The sequence below is a fragment of the Colobus angolensis genome, unplaced genomic scaffold (assembly GCF_000951035.1).
Source record: "Colobus angolensis palliatus isolate OR3802 unplaced genomic scaffold, Cang.pa_1.0 Scaffold278, whole genome shotgun sequence".
Taxonomy (NCBI): Eukaryota; Metazoa; Chordata; class Mammalia; order Primates; family Cercopithecidae; genus Colobus; species Colobus angolensis.
Window position 1 is genome coordinate 119,259 of NW_012116021.1, and position 17,201 is coordinate 136,459.

Here is a 17,201-nt window from a genome sequence, read left to right on the forward strand (position 1 = left end):
CCACCACCCCGCTGGAGGGTAATGTCAGTACAGGACAGGAGCAATAGTCAGGTTTTGTAGAAACCTCAGCTAAAAACAGTGATGGCGAAAAGAAGGAAGGAAGAAAAAAATGTCAATGGCAGTGAGTATTGTCCCTCTGTTCTCCTGAATTCTTTTCTTTTCTTTTCTTTTTGAGACAGAGTCTCACTCTGTCGCCCAGCCTAGAGTGTAGTGGCGCAATCTTGGCTCACTGCAACCTCCGCCTCCCTGGTTCAAGTGATTCTTCTGCCTCAGTCTCCGAGTAGCTGGACTACAGGAGCCTGCCACCATGCCTGGCTAATTTTTGTATTTTTAGTAGAGATGAGGTTTCACCATGTTGGCCAGGTTGGTCTTGAACTCCTGACCTCAGGTGATCCACCTGCCTCGGCCTCCCATAGTGCTAGGGTTACAGGTGTGAGCCACTGTGCCCAGCCCCTCTTGAATTCTTGGCAGACATTGCTAATTGATTGCAGCGTTCTTTGCCATTAAGCCCCACTGAAATCCTTCTCAGCACAGGCAGCACTGATTGTTGAGAACAGGTATGTGAAAGGAAATCTTTGCCATCCCTGAGCTAGACAGTGAAGGTTCTGCCAACCCAAGTGGAGTGTAGTCCTCAGTGGTGATGTGCACAGCTCCCTTTATCTGAATGGTGTCATCTATCCCTGTAGGCTCATGGTCTGGCTTTAACTGATGAGGGAAGAATTGTAGTTAGACCTCAGCTGGTGAACCCCAAGCAGAGAGCCTCCCTGTGGCATAAGGAGCTATGTGTGATTGCTTTTTGGTTTTTTGGCAGAGCCAAATTTCTGTGCTGCAGAACCGCATTGAGCAGCTGGAGCAGCTTTTGGAGGAGAACCATGAAATTATCAGCCATATCAAGGACTCTGTGCTGGAGCTGACAGCCAATGCAGAGGGCCCGCCTGCCATGCTGCCCTACTACACGGTCAATGGCTCCTGGGTGGTGCCACCGGAGCCCCGGCCCAGCTTCTTCTCCGTCTCCCCCCAGGACTGCCAGTTTGCTTTAGGGGGCCGGGGCCAGAAGCCAGAGCTGCAGGTAAGAGTCAGAGCTGGCAGGGATGTACAGCGGCCACAATTGGGGCACTGAGCTGCAATTCACCTGGCAGATGCTCACTGTGTCGGAGGAGTTGCCGTTTGACAATGTGGAGGGTGGCGTGTGGAGGCAAGGTTTTGACATCTCCTATGACCCGCACGACTGGGATGCTGAAGACCTGCAGGTGTTTGTGGTGCCCCACTCTCACAATGACCCAGGTGAGGGCCCCACAGACTCTTGGGAGCTGGAGTGTGGAGTGGGATTTCTGATGGCCAGTGCAAGGGAGGGATGTGGAAGAAGATGGTGGCATCCTCAGGGGATCATTGGCTCCCTAGGCTGGATCAAGACCTTTGACAAGTACTACACAGAGCAGACCCAACACATCCTCAATAGCATGGTGTCTAAGCTGCAGGAGGACCCCCGGCGGCGCTTCCTCTGGGCAGAGGTCTCCTTCTTCGCCAAGTGGTGGGACAACATCAATGCCCAAAAGAGAGCGGCAGTCCGAAGGCCAGTGCCAGGCGGAGAGGCGTGGGATCGTCTGAGCCCTAGGCTGGGTGGATGGGTCTTGCCTTAAGCTGTGGGTGCCAAGGTGGCAGGGAGAGGCTCAGGGAGCTGTGGCAGAGATGAGTGATGGTGGAGGGAGGGAAGGCAAGAACAGATAGAGGTTCTGAGATAAGCGGGGCCAGAACAGCAGGGAGGTTGGCTGCAAGGAAAGGAGGGCAAGTTTGTGTTCTCTTGGTCCTGGGCTTGGGAGAACTGGTTCAGCGAGGCCAGTGCACACAGGCCCTGACATTTTCTTGTTGCCAGGACTGGGCAAAGCGTCCTGCTCCATCTTGAGTGTGAGTCCTTAACTATAGGCTGGTGGGAAACGGGCAGCTGGAGATTGCGACAGGAGGCTGGGTGATGCCAGATGAGGCCAACTCCCACTACTTTGCATTGATTGACCAGCTCATTGAAGGACACCAGTGGCTGGAGAGAAATCTTGGTGAGTCCAGGCCCAGGCATGGGGGTCTGCCCCCTGGACTGGGTCCACAGTGCTATGGCAGGTGGCTGTAAGGCACAGGGATCAGCAGGGGGTGGTTCTTTTCTAGGCAGATCCCATCATGTGGGCCTGGTGTGATGTAATCTGTCCACTGACTACCAAGACAAGAGCTGGGGTCCCAGCACCTGGGAGGCTGAGAGACCAGGCCCTGAGGTGTGTTCAGGGCCTCTCTGGCTTCCATGCCCTACCCAGGTGCAACCCCCCGCTCTGGCTGGGCAGTGGACCCCTTTGGATACAGCTCCACCATGCCTTACCTGCTGCGCCGTGCCAACCTCACCAGCATGCTGATTCAGAGAGTGCACTATGCTATCAAGAAGCACTTTGCTGCCACCCACAGCCTAGAGTTCATGTGGAGGCAGACATGGGGTAAGGCCAGGTAGGGTAGAGGGGGTCAACGCAGCATAGTCTGCACTGGGGAAGAGCAGGGATATCAGAACTAAGACCCCCACTGTTCTTCAGAGCAGACCTGCAGGCACTGGTGTGGACTGCCAGAAATGGTCCCACCCTCTGGTTAGGGGAGGGTCACATTGACCTCTGGCCTCTGACCTCTGGACACAGGGCCTGCTGTCCCAAGGGCTTCAGCGTGCCCTGTGTGCCCATCCCCTGAAGGAGCCCCTCATGTCTTTCCCCCTGGCCTACACACTCTCCGGCCCTAGGTCCAGTTACAGCCTCATGGTCTATCAAGGCTGCCTTTAGCCCAAGCAGATCCTTGCCCTCCTGACATCCAAAGGCTGCCTGCTGGTGGTGACCACGTGATGTGTCTTCTGCAGACTCGGACTCCAGCACAGACATCTTCTGTCACATGATGCCCTTCTACAGCTATGACATCCCCCATACCTGTGGCCCGGATCCCAAGATCTGCTGCCAATTTGATTTCAAACGCCTGCCTGGTGGGCGCATCAACTGCCCTTGGAAGGTGCCACCCCGGGCCATTACAGAGGCCAATGTGGCAGAGAGGTATCTGCTTCCAGCCATTTCACTTCACAGAGGAATCAGGAAGCCTGGCTCTGGTCTGGGCCATGCCACATGGAGGGTGGGCTCAGGTGGTGAGTTGAGGCTCACAGCATCTGCAGCAGCTCCTTGCTAAGTCTCCTGAAAACCTGGAATGGCTCTAGCAAACCACCTTTCACAGAGTGCTTTTATTTTCTCACGTGACTACTTTTTGGTTCCCTAACAAACTGCCAGGGCCAGGTGACAGCTTAGAGGTGAATGATTCCCTGGTTAGGCATTGGAGCTTACAAACTTCAGGCTCTTGTGCCTTCACTTAGTGCCAGTGTTCTGACTTGGCTTTATGTCAGCCACGAGAATCCTGTTCAGATCCATATTCAGTCCCGCAAGATAGTGTCCAGCCTCTGAGAAAACAGACCTATCCCCTTTGAGAGAATTTAGGGACCCCTAAAGATACCACTCTTGTTGAAATCAGGGCCCAGGCGAAAGTGTTGGTGAAGAGTTGATCCAAACGGCAATTTAGTCAGAACCTTAAGAATACAAGTTGGACTGGTTTTTATGTTGCAATGCTCTGATTTCTGCCTGATGTCCAAGAGTTGAAACACATGACCAAAAGGGAAATAAAGTGGTCTTTTGTTTCCAGAAGTCTAAATGCTGATTCCAGGCAAGAGTCTAGGGCTATGAAGGCATGATGTTTCTTAAAGCGGCAGTTGTGATCAGTGAGGCTGGCCTAGGTTTATAAGAACAGGCCCTGAAAGGTAACCATTTTCTCCTTTGAAAGGCTTACTAGACTGATAAGTTAGGGGAAAGTAGTATTTGAGGAATCCTCTCATGAGAACAAAGTAGAAAAGTACAAGCTGGGCCAGTGCCGCTAAGTAGATTAGTTGACTCTTTGGGTTGTGATATTTATAACATGCCAATTAAAGCAGGAATAGGGCTTCTGCTGATATGTTACAGGGCTGTTTTTCTACTGATTTTGCCAATAATTGGGATGAAAAGAAAATAAATGTTTATATATAGTTCCTATTATGTACCAGGCACTATTCTAAGTGTTTAACAAATATTCATTCCATTCATTTTCTTTTCTGTTTTTTTTTTTTTTTTTGAGACGGAGTTTCTGTCCCCTGGGCTGGAGTGCGGTGGTGTGATTTCAGCTCACTGCAACCTCCACCTCCTGGGTTCAAGTGATTCTCCTGCCTCAGCTTCCCAAGTAGCTGGGATTGCAGGTGTGCACCACCACACCTGGCTAATTTTTGTATTTTTAGTAGATACAGGGTTTCACCATGTTGGCCAGGCTGGTCTTGAATTCCTGACCTCGGGTGATCCACCTGCCTTGGTTGCCCAAAATGCTGGGATTACAGGGGTGAGCCACTGCGCTCAGCCCATTCAATCCATTTTAATTCTCATAACATTATATGGGTACCTACTGTTGTTATCCTTATTTTGCCAGAAACGGAGGCTCAGAGAGGTTACTTACCCACGGTCACTCAGCTAGTACTTGCGGAGCTGGTGTGATGTGGCTCCGGGATCCAGACTCTTAACTCTGGTGCTGCATCACTAACTTGTGGGCAAAATGAGGCAGGAGTGTCAGAACAAGGATCCCAAAAGAGCTCAACAGCCTAAGCATAAAAAACAACATGCCGGCTGTCAGAACTGCCCAGAGAACACCGGATTTCCCTGGGGCTGGTATTCATGTGCAGGAGGTGTCCGTCTGCGCTGAACCACTCCCTGATGGACGGGATGTCTTCCAGGGGCTTGCTGGCGGGATGGCTGTGCGTGGCGCTCTTTTACTGATGATACTTCATGTTGGGCCCATGTTTTTTTCCTGCCCCAGGGCAGCCCTGCTCCTGGACCAATACCGGAAGAAGTCCCGGCTGTTCCGAAGCAACGTCCTCCTCGTGCCTCTTGGAGATGACTTCCGATATGACAAGCCCCAGGAGTGGGATGCCCAGTTCTTCAACTACCAGCGGCTCTTTGACTTCTTCAACAGCAGGCCTAACCTCCATGTACAGGTGTGAGGGGAACTTGTCTGGGGAGGGGACCTCGCAGTGCTGCAGCCCACCCCTTCCTGTGAGACCGTGCCCTGGGTTCCCAACTCCAAAGCAGAGGTTCCTTCCCAACTCTTGGGCAAGGTGCCTCTTTTGTGTCAGAATTAATTCCCAGGCTCCCCTACTTCTGTTAAGTCCAGAATGGCAGGATGTACAGTTCCTGCTTCTGAGCCCAGAGCCCCTGCCTCACCCCTGACTGCAGCACTGTGGCCACAATTTCCAGGAGGCTCTAGAACTGATGGGAGTGGGTTTTTGGGGTTCCCACAGGCCCAGTTTGGCACCCTTTCTGACTATTTTGATGCCCTGTACAAGAGGACAGGGGTGGAGCCAGGGGCCCGGCCTCCAGGGTTTCCTGTGCTGAGCGGGGATTTCTTCTCCTATGCGGACCGGGAGGATCATTACTGGACAGGCTATTACACTTCCCGGCCCTTCTACAAGAGCTTAGACCGAGTTCTGGAAGCCCACCTGCGGTGAGACCCTGTCCCCGCTTCCAGGCTGGAGGGGGAGAGTCAGCCTTTGGGATTTAAGGAGGGGCTGGATCGGCTCAGAAGGGAATAGCTAGGCCCAGAGGCCAGGGCGGGTAGAGAAGGGGCGGGAAGGAAGGAGGCTGGACTGGCAGAGCGTGGGTAGGCCCTGGGGAGTGGTGCAGGCTGGCAGCTAACTTCTGTCTCTGGGCAGGGGGGCAGAGGTTCTGTACAGCCTGGCTGCAGCTCATGCCCGCCACTCTGGCCTGGCTGGCCGGTACCCGCTGTCTGACTTCACCCTCCTGACGGAAGCTCGACGCACATTGGGGCTCTTCCAGCATCACGACGCCATCACTGGCACTGCCAAGGAGGCCGTGGTGGTGGACTATGGGGTCAGGTGGGAGCCTTCTCTTCTCCCTTGTCAGGTCCCCCGCTCACTGTCCCAAAGAAGGGATGTTGGGTCGTCAGGGGGTAGGTCGGCCTAGGGCTTGTCCTGCTGACAAAGCAGACAGCTTCCCTATGATCATCTCTCCTTCCCTCTCCTGCACCACCCACAGGCTTCTGCGTTCCCTTGTCAACCTGAAGCAGGTCATCATTCATGCAGCTCACTATCTGGTGCTGGGGGACAAGGAGACCTACCACTTTGACCCTGAGGCGCCCTTCCTCCAAGTGGTGAGCCCTCCTGGGTCTGCATGGGGACCCTCCGGTGTGTGCAGGTGGCATCCCAAGAGCTACTGGATGAGGGTGCCACTCCTCTTTTTCCTTCCCCATCTGAATGAGTTCTGTGCCCAGTGCAGCTGCTGGTCCGCACCCGGGGCAGGCGGGGTGGGAGGAGGCTGAGCCCATGATGGTTCTTCCCTTCTGGCCCACTGAATTCCAGGATGACACTCGCTTAAGTCACGATGCCCTGCCAGAGCGCACGGTGATCCAGCTGGATTCCTCGCCCAGGTAAGCTGGACTACACCAGGTGCAGAGAGGCAGAGCCATTCCCTGGCTCTCAGGCCCCTCTGCCCCAGTGTGTGCTGAACCACTGCAGGGCACTTGCCCTGACCGGAAGCAGTGGCTTCCTGGGTCAGCCCACCTTCTATGCACAGGTTTGTGGTGCTATTCAACCCACTGGAACAGGAGCGGTTCAGCATGGTGTCCCTGCTGGTCAACTCGCCCCGTGTGCGCGTCCTTTCGGAGGAGGGTCAGCCCCTGGCCGTGCAGATCAGCGCACACTGGAGCTCTGCCACCGAGGTGGTCCCTGATGTCTACCAGGTGAGGTGCGGGCTCATCAGGTGGACCTGGCCCTCTGCCCGTCATGGGCCCCTCCCCGCCTGGTGATGCCAGCTTCCCACCCTCCTGCTTGTGGCCCTGCTTACTCTCCAGGCTGAGGACAGGTGTGCTGGGGAGGGAGTTGTCCAGCCGACAGGTACTCTTGGGATTTGAGTCTGTCCTTGAAAAGAAGGGAAAGGTTGGTATGGTAATAGTAATGGTAAAAATAGCAGTTACAATGCCCCATCATTCAGTCAATCGGTGTATATCGAAAGCTTAATGTGTGGTTACCACTTCATACTTTTTCAAATATCACTTGAGAATCATAACATCTGAAGAGGAAGAAAGGGCAAATCATATCACCTCCACTTTGGAGGCAGGGCAGAGGCCCCAGTGGGTACAGGGACTTGCTCAAGCCCTCTGTTAGTAAGCGAATGCCCCAGCACCCCTGTGGCGAATGCCATGCCCCCACTTCCTCACCCCTCCTGTGCCCACAGGTGTCTGTGCCTATCCGCCTGCCAGCCCTGGGCCTGGGCGTGCTGCAGCTACAGCTGGGCCTGGATGGGCACCGCATGCTGCCCTCCTCTGTGCGTGTCTACCTGCACGGCCGGCAGCTGTCTGTCAGCAGGCACGAAGCATTCCCTCTCCGCGTCATTGACTCTGGCAGCAGTGACTTCGCCCTCAGCAACCGCTACATGCAGGTCTGGTTCTCAGGCCTTACTGGGCTCCTCAAGGTAAAAGGCCAGGGTGGTGGGGAAGGGCCAGGGGCCAGAGCAGGGCATGTGTGGTGGTGGCACTGTGCAGAGTGGCCTCCCAGCCCTGTGAGCATTCTGCCACCTGACCCACAGTGGACCCGGGCCTGGGACATCTCAGCTCCAGACTGACAGCATGGGGAAGCTGGGCGTGGCTCCTTGGGGAAGCTAGTCCATGTCCTCCCAGGAGGCAGGCCTGACATGCTGGTGTGGGGCCAGGGGTCAGGGCTGTGTTTTTTGGCAGAGCATCCGAAGGGTGGATGAGGAGCAGGAGCAGCAGGTGGACATGGAATTCCTAGTCTATGGCACCCGTACGTCCAAAGACAAGAGTGGAGCCTACCTCTTCCTGCCCAATGGCGAGGCCAAGGTACCCTAAAGATGCCTTGAACAACCTGGCAGGCCCTGGGAGGTCTCACTAGCAGGGAGGGCAGGAGAGGGCACAGGCCTTCCCACAGGTTTATTGCTGCCTGCCAGGGGCCTTGTCTTTCCTGTTCAGCCCAGGGGTATCTAGGAATAGGTGCTCTCTTGCCCATCCCTGGGCTGGCACCTCCCTGCTTTGCCCTCTGTGCCATAGTTTCAATAGCAATCTGCTCTTTCCCCAGCCCTATGTCCCCAAGGAGCCCCCTGTGCTGCATGTCACTGAAGGCCCTTTCTTCTCAGAGGTGGTTGCGTACTACGAGCATGTTCACCAGGTGGTCCGGCTTTACAATCTGCCAGGTGAGCCCTGCCCATGAGGAATTATCTGGAAGGAGGTGTGGGCTCTACAGCTGTGGCGTGTTCTTCCTTCTGCTGCTTCTCTGTTCATACCTCTGTTCCGTATCATTTGAGACAGGGATGCTCCATTCTCTTGGAGAAAAAGTCATCCAGAAATGCCCTGGGAATTTCTTGGGAGGGTGGACAGAGCCTCTCCCCAGCCCGGCTCTAATCCCCCAGCCCAGCCTCTTAGCTGTGGTTCAGCCTCCCACCTCTCCATGCCACCACTTTGTTCCTGTGCCCAGGGGTAGAGGGGCTGTCTCTGGACATATCATCCCTGGTGGACATCCGGGACTACGTCAACAAGGAGCTGGCCCTGCGCATCCATACAGACATCGACAGCCAGGGTATCTTCTTCACAGACCTCAATGGCTTTCAGGTGACTCCTGGGCCTGGGTCTCGGAGACCCCACAGAGTAGAACTTGGACTGTGCTTTTGACCCTCTCACAGGCCCTGGGGGATGATCTGCCCTAATGGAGAAAGAGGAATGAGAGGCGAGAGTGATCAGGGACTCCTTCCGTCTGGGGTCTGCTTGGGGCCTACGTGTGCCCTTGATCTGCTGACCTTGCCCCCACAGGTGCAGCCCCGACGGTATCTGAAGAAGCTCCCGCTTCAGGCCAACTTCTATCCCATGCCAGTCATGGCCTATATCCAGGATGCACATAAGCGCCTCACACTGCACACTGCCCAGGCCCTGGGTGTCTCTAGCCTCAAAGATGGTGAGTAGGGCCCAGAGCTCTGCAGAAGGTATCAGACAAAAAGAAGCCCGTCCCCACCCTCAAGGGCTCCCCTCTCTGTTTGCCTCCCTTGCCTCTTTCTGGTCTGTGTCACCTCCATGCTTGGAGAGGGGGCGAGCCATTCAGAGCTCTTGGCACATGAGGCAGGCACCTGCTGTCTCCCTGTCCCCCGGTAGAGGCAGCAGTATAGGCAACTGGGTGGAGTGTCCTACTGGATCCCCTGAAGAACTGTCAGGGTTACGACTCTTGGGGCCAGAAAAAGAAAAAAAAATGTCAAAAAGCAAAGCTAGGCGCAGTGGTTCACTCCTGTAATCCCAGCGCTTTGGGAGGCCAAGGCAGAAGGCCAGGAGTTTGAGACCAGCCTGGGCAGCAAAGCGAGACCCAGGCTCTACAAAAAAAAATTTTAAATTAGCTGGATGTGGTAGCACGTGCCTGTAGTCCCAGCTACTCAGGAGACTTGAGACGAGAGAATTGCTTGAGCCTGGGAGTTGGAGGCTGCAGTGAGCCAAGATTGTGCCACTGCACTATAGCCTGGTGACAGAGAAAGACCCAGTCTGAAAAAAAAAGGCAAGAAGCATCAGGGTATTGAACAGTGATTCTCAGCTGAGGTGTACAACCCTCTTCTGGGCAGGGATGAGAGTAGGGACAGCTTGTAAAGTGCACTCAGTGTTATGAAATATTAAGGAAATGAGAAAAATAGATATTGTTTTCCTACTAGCGATCATTAAAAGAGAGACTGACATTTTTTTCTTTTTTTTTTGAGATGGAATTTCACTCTTTCGCCCAGGCTGGGGTGCAGTGGTGCAATCTCCGCTCACTGCAACCTCCACTTCCCGGTTTGAAGCAGTTCTCCTGCCTCAGCCTGCTGAGTAGCTGGGATTACAGGTGCCCACAATCATGCCCAGCTAATTTTTGTATTTTTAGTAGAGATGGGGTTTCACCATGCTGGCCAGGCTGGTCTTGAACTCCTGACCTTGTGATCTGCCTGCCTCAGTCTCCCAAAGTGCTGGGATTATAGGTGTGAGCCATCGTGCCCGGCCAAGACTGATGTTCTTAAGAATCAAAATGGGCATTGGGAGCACTGGCCTGGAGTCAGACCCGGGCAGCTGGTCATGCTGGCAATCTCTGTGTGGCCCCCATATCTTCAGGGCAAAATGAACAGTTTGCACTTGGTGGCATCTGAGGCCCTTGAGATCTATCTCGGGGAAGAGCCCTTGCGAAGGGCTGAGTCAAGAGCACCCAGTCAAGGCTAGGCGTGGTCTGATGGCTGGTGAGTGCAGGGGCCTGACCCTGCTGGGAGGAGTGTGCCTTTCTCTGCCAGTAGCAGCCCCTGGTCCATCTATGTCATGACTCCTAACAGCCCCAATATCCCTGACTGGATTTTCTCCTCTACCCCTCTGGGATGTGGTGTGTGAAAAAATGACTGTCTTCTATACAAGGGATCCATTTTAGGATTTTCAGACATCTTTCTGTGATTGTTCTGGGTAAAAAGACTGAGCAACTATGCAAGTCAGTAAGGGCTGGAGAGGTGAAAGGGAGAATAGGGCCATATGTCCCGGTGGAATGTGGGGCAGCTGGTGTGGTTTCCCTCGAGATCTTGTATATGAACAGCTGCACCCACCTCCAACACCTGCACACACAGAGGCCTCTGTCCCCAACACATCAGCCATGCACCGAGCCCCTGCTCCAAGCATACTCTAGAAAAGAAAGCAAAGATGGTCACGTGCCATCTGTTTTTCCGGGGGCAACCTCAGATGACACTTAATATGAGCCTCTGCCTGACTTGCCATCTGACTGTCCTTTCCATAGCCCTACTTTTAACACACAGGCAGGCAGAGTTTGAATCTGGCCTGCTGGGGCTGTCTGGCTGTCCAGTGTAGAACAAGGGCAGGAGAGCCTGTGTTTTAGTCACAACAAAACCTGCCCAACCTGAGCAAACCTGCCCCAGATTACGGAGGTATGCAGCAACACTATCAGTGGCTGTTGATCAAAGTTTTTCGTTTCTGGTTTATTTCGTTGTATGTAACCCGTCCTGATTCGGTTTCCTGCCTGGGCCCCTAGGCCCAGTCCCTACTCCTGAATCCCAGAGCTTTGGGGGTAAACTGCCAGGGCCAGCCTGCCCCTTTCTGGGCCTCATGCTTCCTCATCTGCAAAATAAGGCTGCACAGGACCAGCCCCTCATCAGGTTCCCTCCCAGCTGTGGGAACCCGTGACCTCCTCTCCTGAGTGATTCAGCTTCTGTCTCTCGAGCTGGGCTTTTCCCTCAGGGTCTGTGGCTGGGATTCTCCTTCTAAAGGTCAGTGTCTGCTTGGGGGTGGGGGCAGGCCAGCACTCACTGTTTGTTTCCCCAGGCCAGCTGGAGGTGATCTTGGACCGGCGGCTAATGCAGGATGACAACAGGGGCCTAGGCCAAGGGCTGAAGGACAACAAGAGAACTTGCAACCGTTTCCGCCTCCTGCTAGAGCGGCGAACCGTGGGCAGCGAGGTAACACCTGGGGCTGACACACAGGGAGCCAGGTCTAGCTAGTCCCTGGGGGTGGCCCGGGGGGGTCCAGCCTAGGGCTCGAGGAACGTAGCTAGAGGTGGGCAAGGGAGAGAGAGTAGGGCTGAATTTCTGGGGTTCGGGGAGGCAGTCTGGCGTTTTGTGTCCCATGTCACGCAGCCTGGCACCTTCCTTTCCCAGCAGCGCCCTGTTGCCTGTGCCCCTCATGTTCATCTCCCACCTTCCTCTGTGCTGCCCTCCTCTGCCCTGTCCCAGCATTCTTTAAGCCTGTGCTCCAACCCCGCTCATCTCATGGCTTTCTTTGCCCCACCAGCCTGACTTTTTCTCCAAACTGGCAGCCATGTTTAGGGGCTTGATCTTTCACAGCAGCAGGAGCGGTAACCGAGAGGTAAGGGGTCGGCTCTGGGAGCGGGAAACTAGTACGAGCAAGGCATAGCTGCGCCGGAGCCCAGGTGACAGAGCCCACCGCTCAGTCACTCGTGCATCAGATAGATATTGAGCACCTGGTTTACTGTGAGGACCCAGAGGGACATAAGTGCAGACAGTGCTGACTCTCCCAGGAGTTTACTCGTGAGTAGGGGTGGCAGAGAAGCCATGTGTATAAAAATGCAAAGTAGAAAAGGGCTCTGTCTCACTGATCCCGAGGAGCAAGGTAATAATGTGGGCTAAGGAGACTGAGGTCAAGGAGGTGTCACCCAGGTGTGGCTTTGATGAATGGGGGTGTGATTTGAAGATGTGAACCAGGGAACAGGGTAGGAGGCAGGAAAGACAGCAGGCTGGGGAACAGCAGTGAGTTCCTTAGTTACACTGGAACTACGCTGTCCAGTACGGTGGCCAGTAGTGTTATTGTGGCTATTTAAATACAACTAAATCAAGTAAAAAATTTACTTTCTTATTCCACTGGCCACACTTCAAATACTCAGTGGCCACAGGTGGCTAAGTGGCTGATGTATTAGACCATGTGGTGTCACATATTTCCATCCTTGCAGAATGCCCTCTTGGCTGGTGCTGGGCAGAGTGCTGGGGGGAGATCAGGGCAGATGGCAGGGCACCTTGAGTGCCTGCTGAGAGGTTGGGACCTTATCCTGGAGGATAAGGAAGGAGCTGAGCAAGGAGGGACACCATCAGAACTCTGCTCTCAGCATGTCACGCTGACAGTAGGGAGCAGGTTGGACCTGTGGGAAGGGAGACTGGAGGAGGGTGACAGTGGGAGGCTGTTCAGGCAGGACATGCTGGCTGCTTGAACTAGGCCAGAGGCTGGAGAAGTTGCAGGTGGCTATGAGGACACTGCCAAGGTGAGACGGAAGAGGGGAATGCAGAGGGAAGTGAGAGATGCTGGGTGCTTGGAAGGAGGGGGACACCCGGGACAGAAGTCCAGAATATTCAGCCCAGGCCTGCGAGTCTGACGTCCAGGTGAGCTGCTAAGGAGTAGCCCTGCTGGCAGAGCCCCGGCAGCGCTGGGCCTGAGAGCCTGGCTGGCACTGTGGATGTGGTGTCACACATGAAGCCACATAATTACCCGGAGCACTCTGGATTGGAGGCCCATGCTCCATGGTGAGGCCTGCGTCTGCCTGTTTGCCATCCTCCCTGCACTGTGGATCTGTGTGTGAGGGGAGATATGGCTGATGGGAGTGGGTTGCTCATGATAGTGTTATGTGAACAAGAAACTAAAACGTGGAAAAGAAACGGCATAGTGAAATAGCCCTCTGAGTTGGGTGAGATGGCAAATGTCCACACTTGAAGGGTTAGGGGAACCTCGCCTGGAGCCAGGCATGCCCTTGAGTCCAGGCACACCAGGAAAGCTCTTTCCAAAGGAACTGATCCTGCCTCATGCTCTCCCCTCAGCCTGGCTTCAGTCCCTCACCAATATCTTGGGTCAATCTTGCAGGTCCAAGATAGCCACTCTACCAGCTACCCATCCCTCCTCAGCCACCTGACCTCCATGTACCTGAACACCCCGGCGCTTGCTCTGCCTGTAGCTAGGACGCAGCTCCCAGGCCCTGGTCTGCGCTCATTTCATCCTCTGGCTTCCTCACTGCCTTGTGACTTCCACCTGCTCAACCTACGTACGCTGCAGGCTGAGGTGAGTGTCCCTCAGTGTGACACGCTGAGAGCAGAGTTCTGATGGTGTCCTTGCCTGCTCAGCTCCTTCCTTAGCCTCCAGGATAAAGTCCAGACCCCTTAGCAGGTACTCGGCTCTGAACCTCCAGGACCAGGTTCTGGTCTTTCCTTACCCACATGCCTCCCTGTGCCAGCACTGCCTTTGGGCAGAGGTGCTGCTGCATCTCCAATCTCTGAAAGCCCTGCACCCACTTCCCTGGGCACTGTCTGTCATCCAGGAGGACACCCTGCCCTCAGCGGAGATGGCACTCATCTTACACCGCAAGGGTTTTGACTGCAGCCTGGAGGCCAAGAACTTGGGCTTCAATTGCACCACAAGCCAAGGCAAGGTGAGTAGGGTGGGGAAACAACACCTGGGAACGACAGGCGTGAGCTTGGTAAGACTGGGCTGAGATTCGGTGACAGGCTGGGAGAAGAAAGTGTCACTCCAGGGCTTTCTGGAGAGAAGGGGGGAAGCTGTGGACATGTTTTCAGAGCTCCCGAGGCCGAGCAGGGGAAGTTCTAGACAAGGCAGATCGCTTGAGAACTGTTGTTCCCTGAGCAGGGACCTCTGTCAGGCAAAGCAGAAAACACCAGAAATAGAAAACCAGAACCCATCCTGTTAGTTACTTTGTAAGCTCTTATCAGCCGGCACTGATAAATGTCCCTGGGCAACAGGTCCTCTGCTGGGCTCCACGGTTTCAGAAGTGAACCAAGACATGGTCACTGTTCTCACAGAGCTCACAGCTCAGTGGAACGGTTCTTACCTGGAGATCTGTAGGCAGGCTTTAGGGTTGACCAAATCTCAGCAAGCCCATGATACTGGATGCACATTCATGTGTGAGAAGCCGTGGTGTTGCTGAGAGGGGCCAGCTGGAACTGGAGTGCAGTGGCATGATCTCAGCTCACTGCAACCTCCACCTCCCGGTTCAAGGGATCTTCTGCCTCAGCCTCCCGAGTAGCTGGGATTACAGGCGCCTGCCACCACGTCCAGCTAATTTTTGTATTGTTAGTAGAGACTGGGTTTTACTATGTTGGCCAGGCTGGTCTCAAACTCCTGACCTCAGGTGATCCACCTGCCTCTGCCTCCCAAAGTGCTGGGATTATAGGTGTGAGCCACTGCACCTGGCTGAGATTCTTAAAGAGGTAACAAATTGTAGATGAACAGCTGCATTCTTTAGTGTCTCGGCACCCAGCACAACCCTGCACCTTCTCTCCTCTCCACAGGTAGCCCTGGGGAGCCTTTTCCATGGCCTGGATGTGGTATTCCTTCAGCCAACCTCCTTGACATTGCTGTACCCTCTGACCTCCCCATCCAACAGCACTGACGTCTATTTGGAGCCCATGGAGATTGCTACCTTTCGCCTCCGCTTGGGTTAGGGCTTCTTGTGGCCTGAAGAGAAAGTTCATTTACAGAGATGGCCTCTTAACATGAAGATCGTTGGACAGGCCACACGGGTATCCCATCCTGATCTGCCTCCCAGAACTGTGACACACTGGGCTCTGCCCTCATTTTCTGTTTATTGCTGCTGCTGTGTTTTGGGGGCAACCCACAAACCCAGTGATGGGTAGATAGGGCAGATGTCAGTGAGATCAGGGAGAGAAGGCCCTTGGTCAGAGTGGGCAGTGCCAGGCTCTGCTTCGGGTTGTGAGTGGACACCCAACTGGGCACAGGCTCAGGCACCCATCCTTTTTCCAAAAGGGGATATAGGAGAAGTGGAAGCAGACAGAAGATATAAGGGAGGCTAAGTGGGTAACAGCCTGGCATCAGGGTCACTGTGGGCAACAGCCAGCTCTAGGGGAATCCTGTGGTTACATAGAAACTCCATGTCCTGGTGTGATGAGCAGGATCAGAGTGACTCTGGGAGGACAGGGATGGGGACCCAGAGTTAGCAATGGGGGTGGAGCAGTAGAAGGAATCACTGTTTCTCCTACGAGTCTGAAGGCCTCGCTGCTTTCTGTGATGGCTTTGCTGTAAGTGCCGCCTGGCCTGCATGCATTGGCTAAGAGGCTGCAGAGTGGCAGGAAGGACTCGTTAGAGATTGTCATGGCCAGAGGTCATAGGTCACTTCGGGTAGCAAGACCCCTGGCAAAGTAGGCACTTGGCCTGTGTACTGATTTGTGGGGTGGTGGCAGGGGCATGGGGTCCTCCGCCCTGCCTGAATCCTCTTTGACTTCTATGCTCTGTACACTGCTGTCCCCAAGAGCTCGCTCTTATTATGGCAGGGGGTGGGGATTGGTCCTGCTTTCTTTCTCTGGAAAGGAAAGCCTCCAAGACCCTATGTGCTCGGGCAGCTTGAGAAGGCGTTCAGCACCACGCCTAGCAGGCAGGCCTTAAAGCTTCACCTTTGGTCTATCCTGCAGAGGTATTCAGTTACTGGCACGGGGGACTAGGGGTATGTAGAGTATATGAGGAGGCAGTATGGCTGCGCAGGAGCCTTCATTTCAGCTTCAATTAATAAAGAAAATTTTACGATAGCTCTATAGATGCTGAAAAGATATTTGGTAAGATTTAAAATCCATCCCTTATTAAAACTCTTAGTAAATTAAGTCTGGAAAGAAACACCCTAATCTAGATAAAGGTCTGTTTCAGAAACCAACAGTTACTGGCATTCTAAAGAGTCCAACGCCACAGGCATTCCCATTAAAGTCAGAAACTAGCCAAGGGCATGCTATTACTCAGCAATGTCCCAGCACTACTAATCCCTGCAACAAGCCAAATGAGGAGAATAAGGAAGAATTATAATTGTCATTATTTGTAGACAATAAAACTGCCTACCTGTAAAACCTAAGAATCAACTGAAGACCTGTTAAGAGTATTCTGTAAGTCGACCCAATGATACACATCGTGTTCCTCCTGTCCACATACTGGTTTTCCCCACATCAGCTGATAAATTCAGTGTCATTCCAATGAGATTGGTACTTTGGAACTGGACAGTTCTAAAGTGCATTTGGGAGAGTGAATGTGTGAGAACACTAAGACTACTCTGAATGATAATGAGTAGGGGGTGGACTGCTGAGGGGGAAAAGGCACACGTCTTGCCAGATTCCCAGAGAACTCTCACGCCACCATTACCTCAGTGTGACCTGGAGGGGGTCAGACAGACAGGAGAGTCCAGAAACAGACCCAGGGCTACAGGAATTTAGTATATGGTAAGAGGGATGTTTTAAGTGGGGAAAAAGGTGGATTATTTAATAAACAGTACTTTGAGACAACTAGCTGTCAAAGCTAGATCTCGGCCAGGTGTGATGGCTCACGCCTGTAATGCCAAGGTGCGATGGCTCACGCCTGCAATGCACTTTGGGAGGCCAAGGCAGGTGGATTACTTTAAGTCAGGAGTTCGACCTGCCTGGCCAACATGGCGAAACCCCATATCTACTAAAAATACAAAAATTAGCCAGGCATGGTGGCATGTGTCTAATCCCAGCTACTCAGGAGGCTGAGGCAGGAGAATCACATGAACCTGGGAGGCAGAGGTTGCAGTGAGCTTAGATCGCACCACTGCACTCCAGCCTGGGTGACAGAGCAAG

General features: G+C 53.9%; 1 protein-coding gene across 1 annotated transcript in view; it reads left to right on the forward strand.

The window, feature by feature from the left end:
* The window catches only part of MAN2A2 (mannosidase, alpha, class 2A, member 2), a 17,672-nt gene extending 1,121 nt beyond the window's left edge, over window positions 1-16,551 (forward strand). Inside the window, exons 3-23 of the mRNA XM_011948270.1 lie at window positions 812-1,069; window positions 1,140-1,284; window positions 1,402-1,573; window positions 1,924-2,051; window positions 2,301-2,474; window positions 2,879-3,065; window positions 4,891-5,068; window positions 5,372-5,574; window positions 5,783-5,965; window positions 6,126-6,240; window positions 6,449-6,516; window positions 6,663-6,828; window positions 7,323-7,559; window positions 7,822-7,944; window positions 8,180-8,294; window positions 8,576-8,709; window positions 8,908-9,049; window positions 11,419-11,552; window positions 13,459-13,653; window positions 13,910-14,020; window positions 14,898-16,551. Of these exons, the coding sequence (XP_011803660.1) occupies window positions 812-1,069; window positions 1,140-1,284; window positions 1,402-1,573; window positions 1,924-2,051; window positions 2,301-2,474; window positions 2,879-3,065; window positions 4,891-5,068; window positions 5,372-5,574; window positions 5,783-5,965; window positions 6,126-6,240; window positions 6,449-6,516; window positions 6,663-6,828; window positions 7,323-7,559; window positions 7,822-7,944; window positions 8,180-8,294; window positions 8,576-8,709; window positions 8,908-9,049; window positions 11,419-11,552; window positions 13,459-13,653; window positions 13,910-14,020; window positions 14,898-15,050 (3,321 nt within the window). The 3' untranslated portion in view covers window positions 15,051-16,551. The remainder of the gene's footprint in view (window positions 1-811; window positions 1,070-1,139; window positions 1,285-1,401; window positions 1,574-1,923; window positions 2,052-2,300; window positions 2,475-2,878; window positions 3,066-4,890; window positions 5,069-5,371; window positions 5,575-5,782; window positions 5,966-6,125; window positions 6,241-6,448; window positions 6,517-6,662; window positions 6,829-7,322; window positions 7,560-7,821; window positions 7,945-8,179; window positions 8,295-8,575; window positions 8,710-8,907; window positions 9,050-11,418; window positions 11,553-13,458; window positions 13,654-13,909; window positions 14,021-14,897) is intronic.
* The last annotated feature ends 650 nt before the right edge of the window (window positions 16,552-17,201 follow it).